Source organism: Pyxicephalus adspersus, chromosome 1, assembly GCF_032062135.1.
Source record: "Pyxicephalus adspersus chromosome 1, UCB_Pads_2.0, whole genome shotgun sequence".
Classification (NCBI taxonomy): Eukaryota; Metazoa; Chordata; class Amphibia; order Anura; family Pyxicephalidae; genus Pyxicephalus; species Pyxicephalus adspersus.
The window spans coordinates 16493680-16517180 of NC_092858.1; the positions used below are offsets into that span (position 1 = coordinate 16493680).

General features: G+C 37.1%; 1 protein-coding gene across 1 annotated transcript in view; it reads left to right on the forward strand.

Moving 5' to 3' along the window:
* CNTN5 (contactin 5) overlaps nucleotides 1–23501 on the forward strand; it is a 790266-nt gene that overhangs the window by 616887 nt on the left and 149878 nt on the right. The window contains exons 12-14 of the mRNA XM_072402864.1: nucleotides 14891–15072; nucleotides 19953–20089; nucleotides 22391–22520. Coding sequence (XP_072258965.1) covers nucleotides 14891–15072; nucleotides 19953–20089; nucleotides 22391–22520 — 449 coding nt within the window. The remainder of the gene's footprint in view (nucleotides 1–14890; nucleotides 15073–19952; nucleotides 20090–22390; nucleotides 22521–23501) is intronic.

The following is a 23501-nucleotide window of genomic DNA, read 5'->3' on the forward strand; positions in this document are numbered from 1 at the left end:
TTTCCACTAAAGGGACAGACCCTTTTATGCAAGCAAATTCCCTTTCCTACTCTTGTCTTTTGTCCAATTGTCCATTGTTAGGAAGTTAAAACCACCAAAAATACTAATGTTCTTTGAGTCCGGGAGGTTTTTGCTATAATTTGCAAGAAAGCACAACATGTTTGTAAATTATCAAATTTTTACTATCTAAGCAATATTTCTCAACCAAGGGTCCTCCAGCGGGCCCATGAGCAATGAGCAATCTGTGCCTTTCAGCTCAGTTTATGTGACACCATTATTTTTTGTTGGCATCTGCAAAGGTGGCATTGTTCCCAATAACCAGCAATGTAAGAAGCATTCCTCCTACTGACTACCACACTAATTTTCTGTGAGCCATGGATAGAATAATATAGAATGGGTTCACTGAGACCTGAAAAGTATTTCTAAGGTTCCCCCATGTTATAAAGGTTGAGAAACACTGGCCTATGGGATGTGATGTCTATGTTTTCCTCCATCATGAGCACTTCCATCTTCACCCACTATTCTTTCAGGTTCAAAATCTTGGCCATATTTAGTAGTTATGTTGGGATGCCAAAACTCCAGCACCTACACATGAGAGTCTTGTTGCCCAGGCACATAATAATGACTGTACATTGAGTTAAACATCTTTGGGTACTCTGTTAGGAAATAATGTTTTTCTTTATAAATGTAGGTACTAAAAAGCATTGGGTTATATTAGGAGGAACCCAATTCCTCTTAACTCCCAATTTCTCTTATCTCCCAAAGGAGTCTGAATTATGTCTCCTGATTATGGCAGTTTAGAAGGTAATGGACAAAAAACTGCATGTTGCATTCTTTATTTACAGTAAAAAGGGCAAAGATCTTATCTGCAATACTTAGCATTAGACCAGTAGATTTAACTGATTTTTACATTTATTCTAATATTTTTTTTTTAATTTAGGCATTATATAGGCTTTCATAAATGCATGACAATGTGCTGCTTGCAGAAGTGTTTATGGTCTGTATGACTGGGGTTGTGGGAAGAACGTGTATTTTGTGGTATAAATAAGAGCATCTTTCAAGATTACAATAAGATATTAAGTCATCCTAAAAAATATTTTGGCAGTATGTACAGAAGTAAGGAACTCAACTGATGAGAGATATTGTGGTACTGCCTGGCTCAGTTCCATCATACATCTTACTTGTACATACTAGCACAGGTTATTGAATCTTTTCTCCGCTCCAGTGCTTGTTGTTCTTTCCACCATGGTCTGTCTCCCAGTCTTTATATGGGTTCTGGTCACTTCTTTATGAGCATTGGATGTCCACTGATTACCAGGGGATGAGAAAGCATGCACCCATGGAAAAAGCATATTTTAGCATAGAAATTCTCATGTGAGCAGTCCCGATAATCTCCACATTTTAAAAATGTAAGAAATCTTTATAGCAGATAAATATGAAGCCACAGCATACCCCTTCTGCAATTGGGTTAGATCAGGGTTTCCCAACCAGGTTTTTGTGGATTCTTAGGGTTCCTCCAAAGATTGCCAGGGGTTCCTTGAGCAAGTAGCAATCTGTGGTTCTCAGGTCAGTTTAAGGGACACCAAAGGCTTACTGTAGGGTTGGCATTCTTTCCCAATGGCCAGCAATGTAAGAGTCATTCTTCTTACTGACCACCACACTAATGTACTGAGTTAATATAGTAATTATAGCAGAGATTCCCCAAGAACCTGAACGTTATTTCAAGGGTTCCCCCATATAAAAATGTTGAGAAACACTGTGTTAGAAGGACAACCACAAACCATTTTCAGAGAAATTCAGAAATTGCAGCTTAGAAATACCTTTCAGCACAGAATTCTTCTAAACCATTTCCTTTATATAACAATAGTGATGAACTGAATGCGTGTCAGGTTTCCACCAGACCTTGGGCATTGGCTAATAATTATTTAATAGTACGCCAAACCTCAGGAGCCGAGAGTGAAAATATAGCTTCCTGCACTAGCGGACTTCTGATCACACACTACATTTCACTCTATTTGATTGCGAAGAAAAAGAGCAATACATTGCTGGTCCCTACAGCACTGAGGTGTTAATAAATGATAGCATTTCACTGTCTGGGTACTTGGCACATTGTTCTCCTTTGTAATTGACACCTTTCTGCTCAAGAAATTATTTATCACCGCAGTTTGCAAATTCATTTGAAATAAATTAAACTTTTACTTTATGCGGGAAACAATTGACCTCTAGAGACTTTCGGGGAAGTTTTTTTTTCAAATCCCACACTTTTATTAGTGTATCTAAAAATACATTGACTTTTTGTTTTCCTGCTTTGAATAATTTCCATCAGTATTATCTGTTAAATGCCGTCTGTTTCTAAACTGCCACAAATCCAGTGAAAATTATTTAAAAACTGTTATAGCTTCCTACAAAAGTCACATATATAACAATTTTTGATTTAACTGGTTAGATTAATTCACAATGTTTATATATCATAGCAACACATCTTTTCTGGATATAGGAATACGTATTATTACTTTGCTTGCTACATGCACATGCATTGTGTATAAGGTAAAGTGGACATTAGTTGTATATAAAGAAAAGATTTTAACATCAGGATAGTATTATTTACAGTAAGTGCCTGTAAGGCACCTGAAAACAAGATGCATTTTCCAATAGACGCTAACCCAAAACCAACCTTAAAGAATAAGCTAAGTACCTATATCTCCAAGCCACATGTTGGGTTAAACACGTCAAAGGAAAGAGGTTAGTTTAATAGATGATTCTCTGCCTTTGAGTTAATCTTGCTCATAAAAAGTTTCTTTGAAAGAAGATCCATGGCAGACGAGGCTCCATGGCTTTTCCATACTCACTGCTTGGATTCTATTGGGGCCACAGATGGATCCCATGAGTCTGCATCAGCTGACCTTGTTGGAAGTAGTACTTACAGCTGGAGCTCCATTAGTAAGTCACTTTACTGAAATTAATGGCAAGAGTAAATCCTTCTAATGTATCCCCAGATAGCATTAAAACCCATCAGGAGTGCAATCCTTTCCCCACTTTGTCCAAATCCAAAAAATACATATATTAGGAAGTTTTTTTTCCACCAGGAGGCCTAATGCGTATTAATTACCCAGGGGCTTTGGTTTATTGAATCTTCTTCTGAACTAGATTTACTGGAATTTCTAAGAAAATGCACTTGACAGGCCTAATTATTAATAAATAATATTATTAAATAATAAACCCTAAGTAACTCAGAGGTGGACCCCTGGAGAAGATAGACTATCATGAGTGAACGTGGATGATTTAGCAAACGTGGAATTTATTTCTATATGACTATTTCTTTGTATTGGACTCAATACAGCTTTTTTGTATTGAATCCAATACAAAATATTTAAATTTCCCACCGCACCGCTAAGTCCCAGCTGCACAAAACCCTGTACCGTCGTCACTGAGAAACCCTGTGGATCGAATCGACACATTGTGGCTGGAGATCGGAGGAGCAGGATGTGTCCCCAGGACCTACGGGGACAAGCAGGACGCTGGGGGACAGCGTCCGAGTGTGACTCGGGATTACCACTTTTAGCAAGTAAAGTCCACCCCAAGTCACACTCGGGATTACTGCTAGGGGGGTTAATATCATTTGCTATTATTTGGCTAATATTTTCTATCTTAGACTAAATCCATTTCAGGTTTGCTTAATCACCCAGGTTTCCCCATGATAGTCCAGTTTTTGAAAGGCTTGTTAAATCAAGATTCGTATGCTTAATGATCTTCTCTCGGCAGCAGTTGAAGCTTCTCTCTAACTGAGAGTATGGCACCTACAAATTCAGTGACCATGGGGTGAAGTGATGACCCGACCTCAGTGGGAATGTCTATGTGACTCTGGGTTTTCAGAAATGGTTTGAATGTAGCTGGTTGTATTTTAACCCACAAGAAAACTAGCATTCGATAGAGATAGAGTGATGAGTTAACAGGGGTCAGAGGCAAAGAAAACTTGGGCATTGTAGCCTACTTTATTATTTAGGACCTACTGAGCATTGATGTACCTCCACAAAAAATTGTGTTTTTGAAAGGCCAATGCCTAATGCTTAAAGAGTGCCCCTTCCCAGTGTAAGTCAAATTTCCCCCAACCTTAGAACAGCTACTTTTTTAAGAAGACAACCATTATTACATTGCTGTCACTCAAATATTTTCCAACAATGTTTAATATCTCTCAATAGATTCTGCATTTTCCACAACAGTAAAAGGCAAATTCGAATTGGTCGTTTTGGTTGAATGCACTTAACACTTCATCTTAATAAATACTCTGAATAGAGTTCCCTTAATTATTTCTCTTTTTATCATATTACATGTTTATTGGTTTTCATTAGACAACATGTTGTATAGACAGTGCTCGCATGATAGCATTTAGGCATATTTAGCGTCTGTAAGTTATTCCATCTGTCTGACCTTTTCTTTTAAGAGTTTATCATTAACAATCTAGCCTTTAAAAACATTTCAGTTGAGGTGCTATGCTATCACTCAGGATTTGAATAATTAGAGATCAGAAGTTTAAGATGGCATTGAGGAGGTGATTACTAAATGGTGGAAAAGGTTAATTAGGAATTTAGAAAAAAGCTAATAGAGGAAATTTTTTAGACTCCAGAGGAAGGCTCGGAATACTGGAGGAGATGAATAAAAGGCCTGCTATAATGAACGTGGCAGCTGGAAGTATTCAAGCAAATGAGATGCAGGTGCTCTTTAAATAATATAAATTGTGCTGTTATGCTCACAATACAGAAAAAAAGTGATGAGATGGAATTATTTGTGAAGACAAGTGTACACATATATATTATTCAAGATGAGAAAAGTAGACACTTTGGGCCTAATTTATTTAGGCTCTGCAAGATCGGAGGGGAAAGACTGTCAAGGGTGAACTTTGGCGATCCAGCAAACCTTGAATAGATTGCTTAAAATTACATGCTATTGTTTGGGTAAATGTTTTTAATTCTGGGACAGAACCTTTTTTAGGTTTGTTGAATCAACAAGGTTCCCCTTTGTCAGTCTATCTTCTTCAGTCTTGCAGAGCTTTAATCATTTAGGCCCTTTATTTGTTTTTTCAGTCATGGATTGGCATGTGTTGAAATAAGAATACCCTGCATTAAGATTGCATGTATTGTTCAAGATGTTCTATAAAACAGACATTCTGCACATATAACACATGACTACAGATGTCGTATTCAAGGTATCTGCAGATCGGTGAAAATATTATATGTTGCCAAAATATTACCAATAGGTGTCAAATTATTACAACCAATTGCAAGCACAAAATCAGTGTTTGTCAACCATTTTTTTTCCTATTGTCCATCATGCTATTGTACTCTGAGCTGTAGATATAGTAATTATAGAAGGGGTTCCCTGAAGTCCTTGAAGTTTTTTTTAAGAATTGCTCCTATGGTAAAAAGGTTGAGAAACACTTCACTAAATGGGCAATTTTTGTGGACACCCTGACCACCACCCTGATTTGAGCTTGCTGGATATTGGATTTAACCAACATGGGCATTATTATAGAATATGCCCATCGTTACAACAGCTCCTACTCTTCCATAAAGAATATTCATCAGATTTTGGAGCATGTTTGTGGAGTTTTTATGCCCATTCATCCAACACAAAGGTTTGTGCAAGCCAATTGAGTAGACTGAGTTTCCCAGAAAACTCATCAAGTCATGTCTTAATGGAGTTTGTTCTGTTCACAGTAATGCTGGGATAGAAAAAGTCTTTCCCTAAACAGATATCACAAGTCTGGAGGCATACAACTGTCTTTATGTTATAGCAATAACAGAATCAATGGATTGTTTTTCCATTTTGTGTAACTACTACATGACTTTTGTTATAAACTAGAAACAAAATGTATCGACCATTTTTGACCAGAAAAGAAAAATCATTGGAAAATACGTTTCAGCTGTTCACATAGCAGAGTGAATTGTCCTTCTTCAAGGGATAATTTACCTAGTTTAGTGAATTATCATTATTTTTACACAGTAATTATATAGCACCAACATATTACGCAGCACTTTACAAAGTCTATAGCCATGTCACTAGCTGTCCCTCAAAGGGGCTCACAATGTAATGTCCCTAACTTATATTATCATATTGTGTCATATTGTGAATTGTAGTCATATTTGTGAATGAGGCTCTACTGACTTTAACCACCCAATTAGCAACAATCTTGTTTTTTTTTTTCAGTATCTTTCCATATTTTTTTTTTGCCTAGTGAACTTTCACCACACTTACTAACCCCCATGAAATATCCCTTTCAGAATGATAATTCACTAGGATAAATGAATAGCTTACACTCCTTTGGTAAAGTAACCTAAAGGATGTTATTATGTTTATATCAATTTTGTGGTTATGCAGAACTAAATCTGTAATACTCACATGTTCCATCTCAAGGCACCACAATCTTCTTTATTTTCTTCCTTGACATTCTTTAGCCACCTTGACTAACTGAGCTTTAATGGCCTAAGTCCCATGCAGACATGTAGTTCAGTTATTCATGGCATTTGTAAGGGAAGCTGGGACTGCAGGAGCAATTAGGCAGGCACAAGGGATTATTGCAGAAGGGGTATCCCCTGTTTTTTCTGCAATAATGACCTGCCTACTTTTGTTCCACTTTAACTTAAAATTTTGATTGCAATTGTCTCTTCTCCAGTGTTTTCATTACTGACAGCATATTTAATAGTCATTTCTGATCAACGTGATTTTAGAAGAATAATTCTAATTTAAATTTAGCATGTTTCTGTATGTGTATGATTATGGCAGTATAAAATGGTTAGGATTCCAAAAATGTATCTGCCACTAACACTGTTGTTGAAATGTTGGCTTTACATTTACTTTAATGAGTGGATCAGAATAGTATAATAATATAGTTCCCTAAAATATATTTAGAATAAGAAAGATAAATTATTGAATTATCATTTAGTGAAACGTATCAGGTTTGCAAGGACATTTGAAGCACACAAGTTGATGTATATCATTTGCCGCTATGAAGGAAATATTTAAATGAATGTTTTTGTGCCTGGAGTTCAGCTTAGAAATGACCCCAGCTGAGCTAAAAAATGTAAGTGAGTAGGTTGCCTCTTTTGACTACTTGCAACAGGGGATAGACTTTAATATGTAAATATAATTACAGGTATTATTTCAGATTCCTTTTTAACATTAAGCTTTCCAAATACCAATGCGCATTCATAGCAGTCAGACACATGTACACCTAGAGGGATTTAAAAATCTGCAATACGGGATGTGACATTAAAAGAATGCTTTCACACTGTTCTTCTTTGTTATGTGCTAGTTTAAACTCCTGAGAATCAGAACACCTTTACAGCTGCTAATAACGGCAAGAGAAACAGACATTATCATTTTCCTCCTTCTTTTACAAGTTGCCGTCAACAAAAGATGTGTCCTGTTAAGCAATTAAAGGTTATCGAAGTGAACTCTAGCCATTAACATGAAGTTATTTTGGTGTTCATGCAACAACTTCTTATCTTAGTCTCACAGGCGATAGCTGGTGATCAAATCACAGTTTTTTGCTGTTTTTTACCAATTGCTGTTAGCATTTAAAATCACATTTTGTAGGTTATCTAATTTATTTGTTTATAGAGCGTGGGAGAGCTAGGGGGGTGCGGGTATTTACTTACCAGTACTTTTCCTTCCTATTTTCTTTGGAAAATTAAAAGGTGACTTTTGAAAATTAATATATTTTATAGGAAAAGTTCTTCCCAAAATTGGAAACTGTAAAATATATGGTCGATAAGTAATCCTACTACATCTTCCATGAAAGATTCATACATATGGATCTAAAAAAAGTGATAGTACATAATGTCTAGTTAGATTCTATACTGCATTTATAAGGGGGAAATCATATCCAGCTTTTGCATTTAGATGTTGGTAAAAACCCAATGCATTGTGAAAAATGTAATTTCACTGCTTCATCAGGGTATAATAAAAACAAGATAACCCTGAAAGTCTTATGACAAATTCATCAGATCGCTTTAAGGACCACAAGACTTTGAGGGGCTCAAAATAGGGTGATAGGACTTTTTTTGGGCAGGGTTCTCTCTTCCTCCTGTTATTGTTCGTACCTGTGTGTTATTTGCTACCCCAATTTAATTCACAGCATTGCAGATATATATGTATTTGTGCTTTATAAATACAGCTTAATAATACAATAATAATAAGCAAAAGTACAGCAGAACAGCCACCTAACAATGCTTGTAGAGGATAATTATATTACCTACTACACTAGGTAAGTCCTTTGTATAGGGTTTGCAATATGCTAAAAATTCAAGAGACTTTTCTGCATTTCTACACATCCACCAAAAGTCAAAGTAATCATGCTGCTATCCACTACAATGCCAAATGCAGTCATATGCCAATCTTTTGAATGAGTACAGTTGGGAGCATGGATGAGCCTGGAAATAGAAAGTGCCCCATACGCTAGAAAGATAAAGAAAAAAACACCATCATTATTAGATTATTATTTTCACTTGTTAAAATCCATAATGAGAAAAATTTTTTAAACTTGAGTGCGCCATACTACCACCTATTCTGACTTGGTGTTGCATTGTTTTTGAAGATTCTATTTTTATTTTCATTCTATGCTCTCAGAGAGCTACACCTGCTCTCTGTAATGTCATAAAAATACCTTTTACTGACATTAAGTTAGGTCTCTTGAAAAAGGCCCTTAAAATATTTCTTGAGTTTGTTTAGTTGGTCTGTATTGGATTGGACTTTTACATGGTCTCTGTGATTCTAATTCCATCATCTCACATACGCTACATGCACGTGTTGTCCGTGCTCTAGAATATTTGTGAGTACACTATTTACTCCAAGCCTTTTCCCTTCTAGCCAGCATTTATTTGTGTTGTCACAGAAATTTGTTGTGATTCATATCTTCACAGCGGTTAAATATGCAATGTACCGTACTCATTGTGGCTAAGAAAGATGTTTCAAGCAATCAGCCTCCCAGCTGTCACACTCCCAGCATTTCCCTTTTTCCAGCCATTGTCTGCAAACTGCACTTCGTCTTCAGCTGACGCGTTTTGAGCCTAATAAACAAAGAGATCTTTTCTCAATTAAGACTCTGTGAAATAAAATAACTTTCAAAGATTTCACAAGCCTTTGTTGCAAGAGAGGGAAAAAAAAAAAATAAAACAAGAATTTGATCCTTTTTTATTTTGTTGTTGTTCTTTAGAGACTTTGTTGTGTTTTGAATAAATCTCCTTGAATCGGAGCCCCTACTGATTGTTCGTATTTGATGTGAGCGTATCTTTCCTTCCTTTGTACAGACTGTCTTCGACGTGATGGAGTCTTCCCTCCTCCATTCTATCCTCACATTGCATGACTTTAAATAGTGCACTCAGTAGGGAGAGTGATTTAATGTACGTGCTACCTTTTCTCAATGCCTGAAATAACAAAAGCTTTAATGACTGGGTTGTGGGAAAGAAAAAGAATTCTCAAAGTAATTTTACATTATGGTACAGAGAAAGCATATCAGGAAAATAGCAGTATCTGACATCGCCATTATATGACTCTGTATTTTGTTACATTTAAATGAATTATCTAATTAAAAAAAGAGGTGTGGGGTCTCACTTATAACAGAAGTTTAGAAGGAACCAATTTGTTTGATTTGGACAAAAGAAGAATTAGAGGAGATACAATTTTTTTTGGTAATTTCCCCATAATTTCAGATAATGATTTTAGATTAAATTTAGCCCCTCTACTACCAGATAAATGAAATGAAACAAAAATCCTCTTTTTTTCGCTCCACTGCTGCCATCAACATGGTCTTCTTCTGGTTATCGGCCATCATGGTTGGCCAGGCCAGAATGCCGAAACTCCCAAGCATGAGCGCAGGAGTTCAATCCCAGCACCCGGGTATGCTGAGATCATACAAAGAGATGCCCATTATTTTTAAATAAATGATAGAAGACCCACCCATAACCATTTACTACTCTAAAAAGGCAAATCAAGCATCCCAGAAAGTCAGTCCAACTATTACTTCCTTTATTTGACTATACATGTTACATGTTATATTGACTATACATGCTTGCTACTTTATAATCTCTTTTAACTGTACCAACACTTTAAGGTGCTAATGACCTGCCTGATTATTCTATTCAGTTTTTATTAGGTTGGGTTACTATACTACAAGAATGAAGATAAGCACTGCAGCACAAATCATTGGCTGCTATTATTGTTTTCTCCTCCTGTAGACTGAGCTCCTCTGTACAGGGGATTAAAAAGATGACAATACCAATTCAAATTCAGATATTTATACATCTTTGCATAAGATGTTTTGTGTGGGGGTTTATGGGTTTTACTAGATATGCCAAAAGACTATAAAATAACTTTCTGATTTTATGTAAAATCTTCTGGGAGAGGTTGTAAGTAGTGTTGGTCGAATAGCTCACTATTCGATTCGGCAGCTGTTCGGCCGAATATAGCACAAAAATTCAAGGTGGTCGAACATCGAATTTGAATCCCATTAAAGTCAATGAGAGAAAAATTCGGGTTTGTTTCAGCACTGTGTAGAGCTTCTACAGCCTCCAAACAGATGTAAAAAGACACATTATAAAAGGATACATAAAAAGATACATTGTAAAGAGATACATTGTAAAAGAATACATAAAAAGATACATTATAAAAAGATAAATAACACTATTACATACCCCTGTGCTTCACATGAATATCAAAGTGCACCTGTCAAATCAATATTAGGCTAAAGCTAGGTACACACTTCCAATAATTATTGTTAGAAAATGAACGATTACGACCGATCAACGATTATGCACGATTATACTTGAACAATCATATTGTGCACAATCCGTACATGCTGTAACAATATGATTGTTCATATATATTCCACCAACAGTGTCCACACACTAGTTAAAATCGTTTGAACGATGCAGGGAGGGACATGTAAAGGAGAAAGTGTACCACAGAAACATGCACGATCACTGAACGACCGTACACGATAGATAGTGAAAGATCGTCGGCCAATCAGATCCACCGTGGCCGTCGTTCATTTCCAATGACAATCCTCGTTCGTTGGTGTCCTTGGTCCTTTTTTTTTTGGCTAATCGGTTGTTCATCAGTTGTTTCTAACGATAATTATTGGACGTGTGTATGCAGCTTTAGTCTACACGGACTGCATTCCCATGGGCTAATCTACACCAGGACGTTTCCTTCAGGCACATTTTTGAGCGTTATCTTAAACGTTGCTTGCAACATTTAAAAAATTAAAACGCTGGAAAAACGCGGGAAAACGCTTCCATTGAACTCAATGGAGGCTTTTATAAACATTTTTAGCAGGTCTTTGGAATCTGGAAGCCCCCTTTAATAAGGAGACTCCCAGATCTCCACCGCCCCACCCTGGACATATACTATGTCCATTCATACCTCTAGTGTTCTGTGATTGGCTGAGAAATAGACCAATCACAGAGCAGTAGAGGTATGAATGGAGATAGTATTTCCATTCAATCTCTATTGCCCTCGTATTGCCTCCAGGATCAGCATAAAGCTCCGCTGATTGCTCTGCTCCCTGAGTTGCTGAGGAAAGGGAAATCCTGATCAGGCTTTCCCTTTCCTCGGGGAGCAGAGCAATCAGCGAAGGCAGCAAAATTCGGTTCGGGTATACTCGAATTCGAACAGCCATATTCGGGTCGAATATAGGGACAACCCGAATTCGAACATCAACACTAGTTGTAAGTAAGAATCAGAGAATGTGAATTAGAGCAGCTATTCATTGCAACTGCAGAAACAAAAAGCACTATACCAACCACTCAAGCCCTCAATAAATTGTACAAGCTTCATAAATGTCATAAATTGTTGCAGCCCATATAATCTATCAGAAAGTTCCTGGCCTGAGTGGCCTCAAAGAGCAAGACTGGAGGTATGCCCTCTGAAGAACACCTTTTTTGAATGGTGGCTTATCACCTACAATGACCAATGTACCAGCTTCAGAGGGAAAACAAAAAGCTATAGGTTGCCCCATAGTCCACAATGTAAAAGTAGAGGCAGACAGAGACAAATGAAGGAAGACTTAATTCTGCGGACATGGGGAAGAGCAAGCAGCTGTAAATAATAAACACCCAATTCTACAGCCTACCCAAAACTCAAACATACAGGGTTCACCTTAAACCCATGATATGGTGGGAATTCTGATGTAAATAATAAAGATTCCTGCCATAGTTCCATTGGAGGACAAGAAAGATGAAGAAACTTTTGGTTTGCTGCCAGTTGAAATGGAAATATTGTTTTAATAATGTGAAATTGCAAAATGTCTTGTATAGGCAGTGTATATCAGTGTTACAGACACTGGAGTTTTCCTTTAAATACTAATATTTTTTTCTCGGAACTTTTGCTATGCATATAAAATAGACCCTCATAACCTCTCACAGGAGTGATGTAAAAGATGGTAGTTAAAACTACCACATTAACATTCGAAACGGTTTTCCGCCTTCCATTGTAAAAGTAAAAGTTAATATATTTTAGTTAAAATATCATCTTGCTTCTCTCTATGCGTTATTGATTTCCCCCAGCTTGAATCAGCAAAGTCTTCTATGGCCTTCACACTAAATAAAGCCTTTGGCCAGAATGTTTATGAGTACTTTTAGCTGGATATATAAAGACAATTCATAAGCATTTGTAGACATCTTTACAATGCAGTAAACACATTACTGAGAGTTCAAGAGACCTATAAATATATCTCCGCTCTTATTGGATGCCGTAGCCAGAAGTAATGACCTGAATATTTTAGGGTTATGTGGGTCAACTGTGAAATACAAAAGTAAAGCACGGGCACAATATTTTAAAGGTCGGAAGCTACTGTAGAACATTGGCACAGGTGGATATCACAGGGTTATAGATGTTTTAAAATTTTAGCAAGAAATAAAAAAGTCCTTAAAGTCTATGCAAAGTCATATCGGATTATAAATGAATTTAAACCTTACCCTTATACTAAATGTGCCTATCATGATTTTTATGGCACCAACATGTTATTCAGTGACAGAATCAACTAACTGACTAACTAGAGACGTTTACAATCCAACACTAACGCTAACGCTAACATAATCTAAGGCTATCTTTAGGAAAAGCAGATTAACCTACCAATAACTTCTTGGGTTAAGAGAGGAAACCTAGGCATCTAAGCATACACAAGAAGTACACAAGAAGTACAGACGTAATGCTGATAGTGTCCTTGTCAGTAGCCTCTGTCTCTCAGGCTGGGCTCAGGGTTGGATTGGCTCACCAATGACTGGAAAAAAAACAAAATTAGTTTTTTTTTTTGTGCCATCTAGGGGGTTATAAGACATTCACCTGGCCCTCTGTTGCCTTAAAGTAAAGTTGTTCATTTTCTAAGTGCTTCTTTTCATATCCTTTGGAGGTGCCCAGGTACCAAATATAATCTTGGCTGAGCCAGTTTATATATCAGTGTTAGATTAATGCATGTCAGCAGCAATCTGACTACAGGAACCAAAGAAAACTGTGTGTTGGTAGGGCTGTCGTGTAGCATCAAAGTGGAAATCAAAGACACAAACTGACCACACAAGAATAGATCTGCTTCTTTGTCTAGCATGGTCAGAAAGTAGGAATAAATAAGTCCCCTTAGTCGCTGGATTTTACAAAGCTGCACATAGATAAATAAAGACCAAGGCTTTGATAAGAACTATCTAATAATTGGTACTGAATGAAACAAAACTTCATTTTCAATAAAATAAGGAACACTTACAATTTCTGTTTATCATTGCCCATATTTTATCCCATTCCAGGAATAACCACTCCCATCATTCTCTTTAATGAGGTCACAAACAGCAATACTAATTTATCAGAAGTATATATTACTCCTAAATATACATAAAAAGGTTTGGGCTGAAGTTGCCCTTTAACATAGTTCAGCCCTTAAACCTCCCACTAATCCCAATCTACAACATCTAAACATCTAACTAACACCGAGACTTGATCCCCAAGCTCAGTTCAGCCATCAAACTGTAATCTAACCTACAAACCTAAAGGGAACCTATGGAAGATGATTTTACTGATGGTGTACCCCAGTTGCATATCTAAAGTATAAAATTATTTATTTCATAGAAAATGTCTATTGTATCTGTGTCCCATTGGTAACAAGGACAAATAAAAAAAGTAAGTCTGTTTAACAAGGACATAGACAACATTAAATATCTGCCACGGGTTCTGGCATTTCAAGTCAACATTCAATACAGAAGTTTTGTTATATATAAGGGTGATACCCTTTAAGTAACCATCCTCGGTGACCCATTGTAGTCAGGCCCTTATTGTTACTTCTTTTGTGATGCCTTCACACACCCCATCTTGAGTGTTCAGGACCTTGTTTTTGGAACCCCTCTAATGAACCTAAGGGGACATGTCCACATTACTATAGAAAGACATGGCTACCTGAAGAAGGACCCTCTCACTCAGTATTTAGGAGAGAGAAGACTTTGGACCTGACATTTACCTGTTAGCTGGAAATAGTGGATGGGTATTGTTCACTGAGGAGGGATTACCTGGCTTGACTTTAGCTTTAACTAGGTCATCTAAGACCTGAAGAAAAAAAAAAGAAAATTATTTTTTTCATTTAATGCCTACTTTGTAACCGAGTCATTGGCTAAGTCTGAAAAAGGAAACTCAACCTACATTTATCATTTTCAGACTATGAAAAATTAAGTCTAAAAACCTGCACTGCTCATTAGAGTCTTAGATTACCCGTGGGGATATGAAGTATATCAGGAAGTACACAGCTTTTTATTTTGTGATTGGAGGTTATTGCTACTTTTACCCATAAAATCCTGAAATTAAATGCTGGTTTTGCAAGAAAAGAGCTATTTTATATGTTTCTAACTTTCTTTGACAGCCCTGTTCCTACAATATCATGGAGGAAAGTGAATGGGTTCATTCCAAGTAAAGCACGGCTAAGAAAATCACAGGCAGTTTTAGAGATTCCAAATGTTCAGCTGGAGGATGCTGGGACTTATGAATGTAAAGCTGAAAACTCTAGGGGGAAAAATGCCTTCCGAGGGCAACTGCAAGTATATAGTAAGTATATTTCTTCAAATTTATATATTATATAAATTAAAATAATGTAATTGTTTTTAAATTATAGCCATCAACACCTAATGCTGATTAAAACCTAATCCTTTATACTCTTCCTGTAATAGCACGCCAAGGCTGACTTAATAGTCCAGTTTAGGAATGATTGTCTGTTCATGAATGAACTGGTGATTAGGGATGAGTGAGAAACTTGTGCTCGAAGTTCCGATGGGTCTGCGAAATTTTGCAGAAATGTCGCAAAACCATGGAAAATCCAGGAAATTACCATAGGAGGATTAAGGCAGCCAAAATGCAGCCATGAAACTCTATCCAGGAACACATACTACAGGGCTGCAACAGCAATCAGAGGAGCAGAGCTGACAGCTCCGCTCCCCTGATTGGTCTTGCAGGTCCCAAAAATTCAGTCTTACCGGCTGAATTTACAAAGGCCGTTCTCGCCTACATGTTTGGTAAGCGAGAACGGCCCAATTCGCCGCCAGACCGAATTTAATAAATTCGCTCGATCATCCCTACTGATGATCCTTACTACTTATGATCAGTTATACTACTAGTGCTACATTAATAAAGCAATGATCATCATGATGGGCACTTTGCAGATCCCAGGATAGTGATGGCCACTTTGGTGGTGAAGAACCCCATACTGTAGATCATATTGGAGATCAGTAGCATTAGCTTCAGGTAGACACCCTGATCACCACTGTGAAAAGTACATGGCCACAATGGAAGTGAATTGACCACATACACCTCTTCCAAATATGGCCATAAGTTGCTTCATCCAAGTAAATGGAACTTCTGACTACTATTTGAGGGTGAATATGGCATGGAGGTCAAAGCACCATACAAATTCTGATCACCGTTTTATTAACCTTTCCCACTGAGACTTTTACAAATGAAGAACAAAGAAGTGGTGGCCCGTTAACAAAATTCCACTTGATGTAAATAAGCCCCTTTGTCTTCAAAGCAAATGGAGGACATCGAAAGCAAAACACTGGGATTAGACATCAAGCTTCTCTAGAAATAAGTGATAAAGTCAGCCCAAAGTAAATATGGAAGGGGGGAATCCCATGATCTATTTATGGTATATACTCCCAGGTGTTATTCTATATTTGTGACACAACATCTATAGAGGAACCATTGCGTGTTTCTAAATGCATAAAAAACTCTGATGTGTCTCGGTACAGATGAGTGTTTTACAAGACATTTGCTTTACTTTGTGTTCTCTCATGTTTCAGTAAACCTAACCTGCAAGTTTTTGCAGTTACGATACTTCCCACGGTGTAACTGACATAATTAGGGATGACAGCTCAGGAATCCCCTAAGATTGCCCATCCTGAGAGTCATAGATATAAAAAGTAAACATACTACCAATGGTTTTCTTACTCCACACTTCTGGAAAGTTAACTCCTAAAGTGACAATAGAACCTACTACCTGTTTGCTTTGCGGCAGTGATGCCAATCCCTTTTTTTAATATTAAAGGTAAAGAAGTAAAATGGATAATGCACAGATATATGCTATCCTTAACTGAATAACATTTTCTTAATGTAATAATACCTCCTCCTCTTCCTGTCTCCATAAAATAAAAAGGGGTAATGAAGCCCTATCAGTAGAGAACCCAGACATTGATAGCTGCGTTACACTAGGTTTAAGTACAGAAGAAGTAGAATTGCTAGCTCACTGCTAATTTTTCATTATTTTACCAAGATCTACACTTTAAAGTTTATGTAAACCTCAGATTTCTTAGTATGTTTGACATCTATGTAAATCATTCTTTTGGGAATAGGTTTCTTATCTGAAGTTCCTACCAGTAACAGCACTTCCTATTGCAAGATGACAACACTAAGCCATTTAGGATTTTTATTGGTATGAGTGTTGTTAGTCTACCATTTGAACTTCCTTAGTTAGCTCTTGGATATTAATATATAGGCAGACCAATGGCCAATTGTAGGACTTTGCCCAGTGCTGTTACTAGCATGATTTCCAGGTAAGGAATTAGGGCCTCAGACTTCCAGTTGAAACCAGACCGTTGGTCACTGTTAACCATTGCATGACAACAACTTTGCCATGCAGTTGAGTTAGGATGAGTGTAGTTAAGGTTGAGGTGCAGTTCTCTCTACAGAGAAGAAAAAGCAACTTCTCCCATTCAGGTTTAACGTTCGATTGATCCTGTGGTAGAGCACTACAGTAAGGGTGAAATGGCCTGAATTCCCTACCAAAAGCAAAATGTCTGTTCATCAAAACTTTGTACACTCGTATACAATGCACACATACTACAAAAAGAGTTAGGGTATACACACAGTCCTTGCTGGTTTATGTCCCCCTCCCATACCATAGATGGCACCTTTGAAGAATCTCTGAGTTTTGGTTTTGAACATATCCACTTTAATCAGGGTTTGGAAACAATATAGCTCTAGTCTGCATCTGCATGGGCCAAAATTTTTACTAATCTTCATTCTGCACAGAAATAAGACCAGCTGTAGTTTATATCAGTAGACACATAAGAATAACATTTTTAGGCACAAAATCTCAGGAAAGGACGGGGTCACCGATAACTTCCACTGAACATTTGGATCATTTAAAAAAGTGAATTAAAACATCAATGGAAAAATTAACACAAAACGACATCCCTGTATGCAAGACCTTTAAATGAAGTACAGTTCCTTGTGGAATAGAGCTTCTTGTGCAGCTAAAAACATAAAACAAAAGCCAAGCTGTGGACTGAGAGTGTGACTCCTTTATTATTCAGCATGATTGATGCTCAGCATTGCATCTAGAGCAGATGATAGACTGCAAATAAGCTCAGAGTCAGTTAGGTGAGTGAAGGGCATATACCATGGCCTCTGTAACAATAAATTTCCATACGTGTTATCCCAGACCTACCACCACCCTGTTATTGTTTAAAATGTACTAAAAAATTAAAGTTTTTTTTTTAAGAATGTGCAAAGGTTAGAAGTTCTTTAAGGTTTTTATATCCAATGGGAACAAGATTTGTGTTCCCATTGGCCAGTCGTCTTCTCACTTTAAGTCCTACTGTTTTCTTCCCTAGAACATAAGGTCAGTGGAGATCTTCATAACTAGTACAAGGACAGCAATAGATAATGGAAACTTTGCAACCATGCCCCATTCTGCAAAAAAAAAAAAAAAAATATTAACTAGAGACTTGACCATCACCACTGGGATTTGAAGTGCTTGGATATGGGAAAATTGTATAACAGTAAGGGACAGTTGTAGACAAAATGGGGCACTTAGCAAAAAGAAGAGGGGGCCTAAATGCATTTCAGCTCCCTGCACCCCCTGCAATTCTAACAGTTGAGGTCCTGGAGAAGGTGGGAGCCCTAAGTAAGTATTTGTCTATCATAAAACCTAACAGTTCCATTAGAAAGACAGACCCATTCCACTCACTAAATTGAATTTATTTAGAAACCAAATACCCAAATTGTAAATTGTATGATCAGCCTAAACTGGAAATACAAATTTTGGCATTAGGCAGGACTTTATTGCAAAGCAGGACAGGCTATGTCTCTTCTGCAATGAGCACCAGCCTACCTACCAGCCTGATTGCCCTCTCACCTTCAAATTCACTGAGCTGCGCATACACTGTGGCATTGGTTGCCATGATACTCAGCACATCCCAGCTTCTCCTGTGGGTTCCAGAACTAAATGAACTCCTGTGTGCCAAGTTAGATCATCACGACCTGGCCAATCAAGAAAGCCAACGATCAGAATGAGGAAGAAAGAAGGAAGAAGATGGCGGCACCTGCAACGGAACAGGGACAGGTAAGTTTACACTGGGTTTAGTTCCACTTTAGTTCAATAAGACCAGGAAGGACTTGCTGTCAGAGAGATTGTTGAGTACACCCACAGATTACTATATAGGTGCATGAACAAATCATCACTGCTCTGACTTATAACTCGTAACTTTCACCACTGCGTAATAATTGCGGTGAAGTTTATTTAACTGCAGTCTTACTTATCTCACTATCAGTAAGGATCTACTTTATTCTCTTATTTATTTAAAGTTTTTTTTGTAGGGAGTGGGTTTAAGATGTTTTAGTTAATTTTTTGGTGATTTGGGTAATTATTTAATTTTGTCTATTCAGCCATTGTTTATGTGATGTTGTTTAATTGTTTTCCTTTTTTTATTTTTTTCCTGAATTCTTTTCTTTCCTTGGTGAGAAGGCCTGGGATAAATAAGGGGCTTTCCTAACCCTAAAGAGCCAATTAAGTTCTAATGCACTCCTAAAAAATCTTAGTTTTGACTTGATGACTTTAATGTAATACAGCAAATATTGCCCTGATGATCTCAGAAATTAAAACTCAACTTCAGTCATCCTTACTCTGTGCTCAGTGGGCTCTGTGGTGTAACTGTTGGGTACTATTAAGAAGGTTCAGATAAAACTTTCTGGACTTGACCACAGCTGTGATTTCTATGACCACTGTTCCTACACCTCAGGGTACTACAATTGTCCCAGTTTCAGTATCTCCCGGAGGGCCCAGCAGTAGCATTCTGACAAATATTGTGTACTGATTGACATCTGATGCAGCCTACTGATCAGGTTAGTTTGACAACTAAAACGTAACAAAAGGTTTCCTTTAAATTGAATTGGACAATAAGACAACCTGGGGAAATCAGGAAATCAGGCCAGAACATAAAGCTTCTATCTTCCTGGTTACTCTTTCATGTTGCTTTATTAAAGAGCAAACTTCCCGGATAATCCTTGACGAAGGCTGTTTCCGCTATTTACTTTAAGGCAATGTCACTTTCGGTGTGCCTGATTGTTTGTCCCAATTAATAACGGATCAAATGTTTTTTTATTTTCTGTGCGCTTCATTAAAACATATCTTTACTTTTTCTATTCCGTAACAGCCCAGCCACAGTGGATAGAGAAGATTAATGATACACAGCTAGACAGTGGAGATCAACTCCACTGGGAGTGTAAAGCATCTGGAAAGCCAAGGCCCATATATCGTTGGCTAAAGAATGGGCTCCCCTTGCTGCCCCAGGTACTGTGCGAGCAGGTTAATTAAGGATTCTCACTATTTTTGCTGTATCTCTTCCAATAAATTGTTATTATGGATGGATGCATCAAGCGTGCACAAACGTCTCTGCAAAGCTGTCACTTTATTTTGAATTCAAATTACAGGCTTGTTTAAAAAAGTAGCCAAACCTATTGCACCCAACAATTTTCCAGTTTTAAGCAAAAGGAGAGGACCTTACCTCTATATTATGTCTATTTATAGAAAGTCCAGATATGTTCTGTTTAGTTTAAGTTGAGTGTATAAAAATATAGAGAGCTTGCATTCCTAACCTGAGCCCAATTTAAGCTTTGTTTTTTTATTAGTGTAGTTATGCAATAAAATATTTGGGCATCATGTTTTTTCCCTGTACTATGGGACTGTAGCTGGGGTTGGATTATGGTGAATTGCCAAAACAATAAAACCACTTGCCTAATATTATGTAGGTCCACAACTACTAAGTTGAGGCGGCGATTTACTAAAGGAACCTGGGCTGTTAACTTACCAAAGTGAATTAACATCTTGCAACTTGCAAGGGATAATTCACTTATCTTAGAGAAAGCAGTAACACCCCCATACTCAATCACATGCAAGGAAATCTAACATTCTTGCACATGATTTACTAAGCAAATTATTAGTAATAATAGTAATAGTAATATTTGGTAAATCATCCCTATGGATTCTACAGAACTGAAGCTGTTTTGTAGTATCTGGCACAGGGATGGGCATGGAATTTGCATACAGTTGATTTAGCTTTGGGAAACAACTAATGGTGGATAGGGAAGATAATCTAGAAAGGGAGTTTAAGACGTTTTAGAATGGGATATTGCTTTTTGATCCAATCAAAAGTTCTCACAATACAAAGTGTAAAGTCAGTTTCTGGTGTCCAAAATATATGGAAATCTGAAAAGTACTGTCCTATCAAAAAAGCATTAGAGTACTCATTAATTCACCATGGACTGCAGTAAGTCACTGAAATAATTGTCTCAATGCACATAGAGATTAGGACACAAAACTCCACTTAAAATAAAGTTTAAGTGGTCGTATTATTAGCAAATTTGATCATAGACACCTATTACCTTTTGGCTTATATACAATGATGTTTGGAACAGTCTGTAACAGGAGTAGACTGGATTGACATTCCTAGAAAAACACAATAATGAACACTAAATCATTTAAGAAGATGGTAACAGAGAGAAACGTGGTGGTAACATGGTCAACTAGAGATGACAAAATGGTTTTATATGGAAGGAAAGTGTTTAGATATTGGTGGTAATAGAGGCCCAAAGGAACTAATTATTGAATTATTGTGGGTCCTTGGGATGATAGATACACACCTCAGAATGATCATTTACCAGTGTACATTTATTTACCCACACATACTACATATTTTATTTCATGTATGTATAAAATAATACCTACATTGTTTTTCAAACAAACCATGCAAAAGGATATTTGCATTTCCTTTTAAATGCACAGTTCGATTTTATGCAACAGCAGATAACAAAATAAAAAAAAAGTAAATATTAATAGTAAAAAAATATATGCACACTGTACTTTTAATTACATCTGCAGACTTCCTGCAAGCATCATTTTACTATCTATGTAATACATTACAAATCCCGTCATTGTCAGAGCAGTGGCAGGGATGGAACAACAGAATATAGAAAATTCATCATAAAAACTCAAAACTGCTTTCAAAAAATGGTTATCATTGGACCAAGGAAGAAATACTAATTCACAGATGTTGGATGTAGGGATGTGCATGTATTACAGATTCTCAGATACAGCTTTTTCCCCATCAAAGAGAACAGTTAACAATCATGACCACAACAAATATTATCCCAAACCCCCAGGGCTAGCAGTCAGACTCAGAGATGTCCCAGATAACAATGCACAAGAGATATACAAAACAATCACATGCCTGAAAGAGCATTACTATTATACAGTAGGGTTTAATACTGGTGCAAGCTTTTGCAAACACCTGCAAAAACCAAGCATTTTCGCCTAAAATTGTTCCTGGGCATTTAGCTGTGGACAGTTGGTGGCCGGTAGCAGTAAATGCCACAATGTACCGCTAGTCTGAACATAGACTTAGTACAACTGGATGTGAGCTTTGTTCATGGATGGTGAGAACTGGAATTTTTTTTATTTATACAGCATCATACCACAATGAACTTAAGTTGACCCTTGAGTTTTATGAATTTTATACAGTAAATTATTAAAATGTTGATGATCCAATGAGCCAAGTACATGTATCTTATACATCATTTGTAATGTCTATTACAGAACAGACTTGAAATGGTCAATGGCATGTTGACGATTCACAATGTCAGTCAATCAGATGCTGGGATGTATCAGTGTCTAGCAGAGAATATTTATGGAATCATCTATGGAAGTGCTGAACTTAAGGTTCTGGGTAAGTCAAGTGATATTTCTCATCTACAGATAACTCATCGCCTGTGTTTATATTAAGTGGCACAGAAAAAAGCAGCTCAAAATAATAGGGGTTGTATTTCATTATGTGCACCCTTTATTTTTTACAGAACTGTAAGTGAACTTTTAAAAGTAAAAGACCTGCCTTTTTGTAGACACCACCAGACTCTTAACAGTCTTTAAAAAAATGTATGCTTATACTCTGTAAGACCGTCATTATGGCCACCAAAGCATCTCATTGAACTATGGAATTATATAATTTAGGGAAAGTCCAGTAACAGTGTAATTAAACCAGAAAGGAACACAGAAAAAGATTCTGGCTACAAAAAGTACTCTTTAAGTATGTAGTAACTCAAATATTTCTTGAGTGCCCTCTTTAAAAGAAGAAAAGTTCTGAGGCAAGACTTAAACCTTGAAATCAAGTTAGGTTATGTCTGCTTCTACCTCTAATCAATTACAAAGACTTGTAGATTCCTAAAGCATAACTACCCCCCACACACATAATGGGGATGGCCAAAGATAGTCATGTATGCCATGGCTTCCTATACGGATAAAGTAGAGAAGCCAATGCAACCACCCACGGACAGGAAGTGAGGCAATAACAATATTACCAGGTAAAAGTAATAGGAAAAACCCCTAAAAACATAAATCAGCAGCCACCTCATCTAAAAGCTTGTGAGCTGCATTATAATAAATGTAAATAAGTAGGTTTGGGTTTCTTCTGGGTTCTTCCTGACTCCAGTCCCATCACATTATGGAGCTCCAGTAGGGTGGAGATCTGTGTGTAAGTAGCTAGATTGGCTTTGTAGGCAAACTCTGGGTCTAAATCAACAGTCTACCAGTACCAAGATGAATCTCAAACATGTTAATGGTTAAATATTCCCCAATAGTTTTCTTTGTACACATGTAAACTGATATAATAGCCAATAATAATTGGCAATTTCATTGGGAAACAATAACTTTA